The following is a 4,474-nucleotide window of genomic DNA, read 5'->3' on the forward strand; positions in this document are numbered from 1 at the left end:
CGAGGCCGTGGGTGTCGACGAACTTTCAGAACACCTCCAACCGTTTCACGACAAACGGAATTTATAAAAACATTCATCTCGTCTTCTATTTCATTTTGATACCTAGATCGGAGTCTAGGGTGCTCTTTAAAATCGGTCGGAGCTATAGAAGCTCCGACGTTCTTCTCCGATTAACACAATTCCAAAATATCACAATATTTTGACGAAAACCCGTTGGATACTTATTAAAATATCGTTAACGTGAAAAACCGATAATATCGGCAAAATGTCGCCGATATTATCGGCATTTAAGACCTTGCCTACAACTAGAAGCTCTAGCTCTTAATCATTTTCTTCATAAATGATATTACTATTCTAAGCTATACTAAGAGAAGGGAGGAAGAGAATTTAAACCCGAAATGAGTGAGTGGTGAGTGGCTATCAAAAACTAGATGTTTACTTCATAAATGTGTGAACTTTTTCTCTTCTTCTAGTTCTTACTTTATAACTGTTGAAAAGGAGCAATATCTTAAAGCAAGGTGGTCATTTTTGAACCACCAATCTTTACACACAATGCTACGAAATCCCATAGACTGATAGTAACTGAGTTATTCAACAATGAATCAAAGGCTTATCATTTTGGACGGTCGAGATGGTTTCTGATCTCGAAGCAATTCGACCACCCTTCTCATGGAGGGCCTGTTAATTGGGAATGCAGCAGTGCAAAGAAGAGCCACCTTCAAAACCTTCTGAATCTCTTCGTAGTTGCATGTTGACGGATCAATCCTTGGATCGATTATCTGGCAGAGATTGGTGCCGCAGAAACCTTCGTCATTGCTGCCTTCTCCTCCTTCAGGAGAAGACATTGCAGCCTCTCTAACCCACTTCACAATGCCTGTGTTCTCACCAAAGGACGAGTCATTCGGACTCTTGCCAGTAATCAGTTCCAGCAGCACCACACCGAAGCTGTAGACGTCGCTCTTCTCAGTTACTTGAAGCGTGTATGCATACTCTTCAAACCAAATATAACACAATTAGGTTTAGCATATATGTTCTGTTCATATAATGTTCCTTTAAACCAAAGCAATCAAATTACAATTAGTCCCAACAATAAGTTGAAATATGCTATAATACATATTTTATCACGAACTAAAATACATCAATAGTTAACAGTTGTTCATATCAACTTTTGACAATTGTCGATAAAACTTCGTTTGAAAGCAGATAATAAGAATACATGCAAAGTTAAAATTGTCATCGCAGATAGTAAGACACCCAGAGAATCTATTAAGACACCCAAAAAGAAAAATTAAGCAACCAACCAATTTTTTTTAAAAAAACCTTACCTGGAGCGATATAGCCATAGGACCCAGCAATCCGTGACATCGCACCACCTCCGGCCCCCATGTCAGGGTGCAAAGTCTTGGCCAGTCCAAAATCTGCCACAAGCGGGGTCCAGTCCTTGTCCAATAGTATGTTGTTACTCTTCACGTCCCGGTGGACGATTGCCGGAGCGCAGTCGTGGTGTAGATAGGCCAACCCATGGGCTGACCCGACCGCAATGTCGTACCGTTTGGCCCAATCCGCCAAAGGCCCAACCTTCTCAGCATGCAAACAGTCACCCAAACTCCCATTTTCCATGTATTCATATCCCAAAATCCTACTGTCCTCACCACTACAACAAAACACCAATTTTACAATATTGCCATGCCGGATCCGACCCAAAGTCCCCACCTCAGACAGGAAAACGGATTCAGTTTCAGGTTTCCTTGCCCCGCCCCATAGCTTCTTAACCGCCACGGTCTGCCCCGTCTTCAGCTTAACTTTATAAACATGACCCGAACCGCCCGTCGCGATTAGATTCTCCTTCGTTAAAGATCGCATCACCTCCTCTTCATTAAACCCGACCCGTTGGAAAGTGGTAACCCTGCAAAGCCGCTTCGTTTTACCGCCAAAAGCTTTGGACCGGAATTTCAAATACGAAAGAACCGACCCGAGGACAAGTACAACGCACACGGATAAAATGGCTATCAAAATTGGGGTCGGAGATCTGGGTTTGGAGCAGGTAGGGAAGTGATCCAGATCCGGACTGCACAAATTCGGGTTACCCACTAGCCCCAAGTTGAAGGGACTGCAATCGAAACCAGCAGGTATTTTCCCGTACAGTTTATTATTCGAGACGTTGAACTGATTGAGCCTCAGCTTGGTCAACTCCGACGGAATCTCACCGGTGAGTATATTTTCCGAGAGATCCAAGTAATTCAATACCGGCAAGTAACCGAGTTGGGGTGGGATCCGACCCGTTATGCCATTGTGAGATAGGTTCAGCTCCGTCAACTGGGTCCACGAACTCACTGCACTCGGAATTTCACCGGAGAACATGTTCTCCTCCATTTTCAGCCTCTGCAAAATCTTCAGCTCCGTTATGCACGGCGGCAAGTCGCCGGAGAATTTGTTTCTGCTCACGTCGAGGCTCGAGAGGTTCGTAAGCTTACAAATCGCCGACGGAAGCTCGCCAGAAAATGAATTGCTGGAGATCTTAAGTGTCGAGAATTTAGTAGCCGCCGATATCGACGGCGATACGCTGCCGTTGAATCTGTTGTTATTCATAGTGACGAAATAGAGACCAGTCAGACCCCAAAACTTGTCTGAAACGACGCCGTCGAGCTCATTGAATTCGATTCGAACGTATCCGAGAGAATGACACTCGTTTAACGTATCGGGTAAATTTCCGGAAAAATGGTTCGCCATTGCGATGAAATTCCAGAGCTTTTTCTGGTAACAGAGAAACTTCGGCAGCTCTCCGGAAAACGTGTTCGTCGAGACGTCGACTTCTGCCAAATCGGAATATCGGCCGAGATTTTCCGGGAGGGAACCGGAGAAGCTGTTGTTGAAGATCTTGAACTGCCGCAGTTTCGGATTGGAGACCAAGATCGGAGGAAGCTCGCCGGAGAGGAGATTGTCGTTGAGATTCAAAGACTCCAATTGCAGTCCTGCAATTGTTTCTGGGATTTTTCCGGTGAAGGCGTTCAGAGAGAGATCTAAGTTCCGGAGAGAGGTCAGGTTTCCAATGCTCTCAGGCAATTCGCCGAACAGGTGATTTTCGTACAGCTCGATCTGCGTCACGCTCCTCAATCCACCAATGCTTGCCGGAATCGGACCGGATAGGAAATTCGTAGACAAATCGAGGTTCATCAGCGAGACGAGGTTTCCGATGGAGTCTGGTAAGCGGCCTCTGATGTTGCATTGCGGGGCGAAGAGGGTCTGTAGCTTCGTCAAGTTTCCAATTTCGGAAGGCAACTCGCCGAGCTTCAATGGATTGATAGCGAGTTCCAAGCGAGTCAACTCGGTAAGATTGCCCAAGAACTTGGGGATTGTACCGGTGAGCAAGTTCCCGGAGAGCATCAGGACTTGCAGGGAAGGAAACCGGCCGAAACTCGCCGGGATATCGCCGGTGAAGTTGTTGTTTATGAGGTTCAGGATTCGCAAGTCGGTGAACTCCGGCTGAAACTCCGGCAATGTTCCGACTAAGAGGTTATCGTGGAGCTCGAGAACATGGAGGTGGGAGCAGAGAGAGAGGGTGTTGGTTTGGAGAGAGCCGTTGATTAAGTTGGCGGACAGAGAGAGGTTCTGGAGAGTCCGAATGCTACAAAACCCGAACGGGAACCCGCCCGAAACACCGAACACGGATAAGTTTACAGCAAGCACAGAGTGGTTGTCCCGGTCGCAGGTGATTCCCGTCCAATTGCATGGATTGTGGCCGCTGCCCGGAACCCAGTCGTCGAGCTTTCCGTCCGGGTCGGACAGTTGTGCCTTGACCCGAATCAAGTTCTGAGTATCCCCGGCCAAAGATGCTGCGACTGTTAAAATGCATGACAGTGCAGAAAACAATACTAAAAGGGGCATTAGGGGTGTTAATTGTGTCATCTTAAGAAAAATGGAGGCACAAATCAAAGTTTGAAGAGTGAGGAAACGAAGTTCATGTTATAAACATAAGTAACGGTTTGAGGGGTTGAGGGGTTGAGACTTAATAGGGAGATTTAAAAGGGAGGGAGGGGAGGTTTTAGAAGGGTTTGAATTTTCAAAGGGCTTCACATGGAAGGTGCTTTATTGCTTCATCCTTTAGGATATTGTGAGAGAAAGAAGGGTTTGGTAATTGGTAGGTTAATCGAAACTGTGCGCAAGAAATTTTTCAATGTATTCGAAACAATCTGAATAGACGGTTTAATTAATTTTGGAAGGATATTATTGCTGAGTGGAGCAAATGAAACGTGATTCGATATGGGTTTATTAGGAGAAAGTGACATATTTAGTAGTGAGTTGGAACTTGGCAAAGGTTTTTAAAAGTAGAAGACAAAAATTGATGGGCGGTTATATTTTCAAAAAAGAAGAAAAATTAATAAAATGAAATGGGAAAAGTAAAGAAACAATTTGAAAATAGGGAACTAGGGCCATTGTATTTTCTGTCTAGAAGATAGAGAGATTTCGTTGTAGT

The 4,474-nt window shown here is 45.1% G+C and overlaps 1 protein-coding gene across 1 annotated transcript; it reads right to left on the minus strand.

Moving 5' to 3' along the window:
- Positions 1-414: 414 nt before the first annotated feature.
- On the minus strand, positions 415-4,208 carry LOC126605549 (LRR receptor-like serine/threonine-protein kinase HSL2). The gene is made up of 2 exons (XM_050272962.1): positions 1,326-4,208; positions 415-991 (listed from the first exon to the last, which is right to left on the minus strand). Exons 1-2 carry the CDS (start codon positions 3,904-3,906, stop codon positions 603-605), a joined length of 2,970 nt encoding a protein of 989 aa, XP_050128919.1. The 5' UTR covers positions 3,907-4,208; the 3' UTR covers positions 415-602.
- Between the last annotated feature and the right edge of the window lie 266 nt (positions 4,209-4,474).

This window comes from Malus sylvestris, chromosome 15 (assembly GCF_916048215.2).
Source record: "Malus sylvestris chromosome 15, drMalSylv7.2, whole genome shotgun sequence".
Lineage (NCBI taxonomy): Eukaryota > Viridiplantae > Streptophyta > Magnoliopsida > Rosales > Rosaceae > Malus > Malus sylvestris.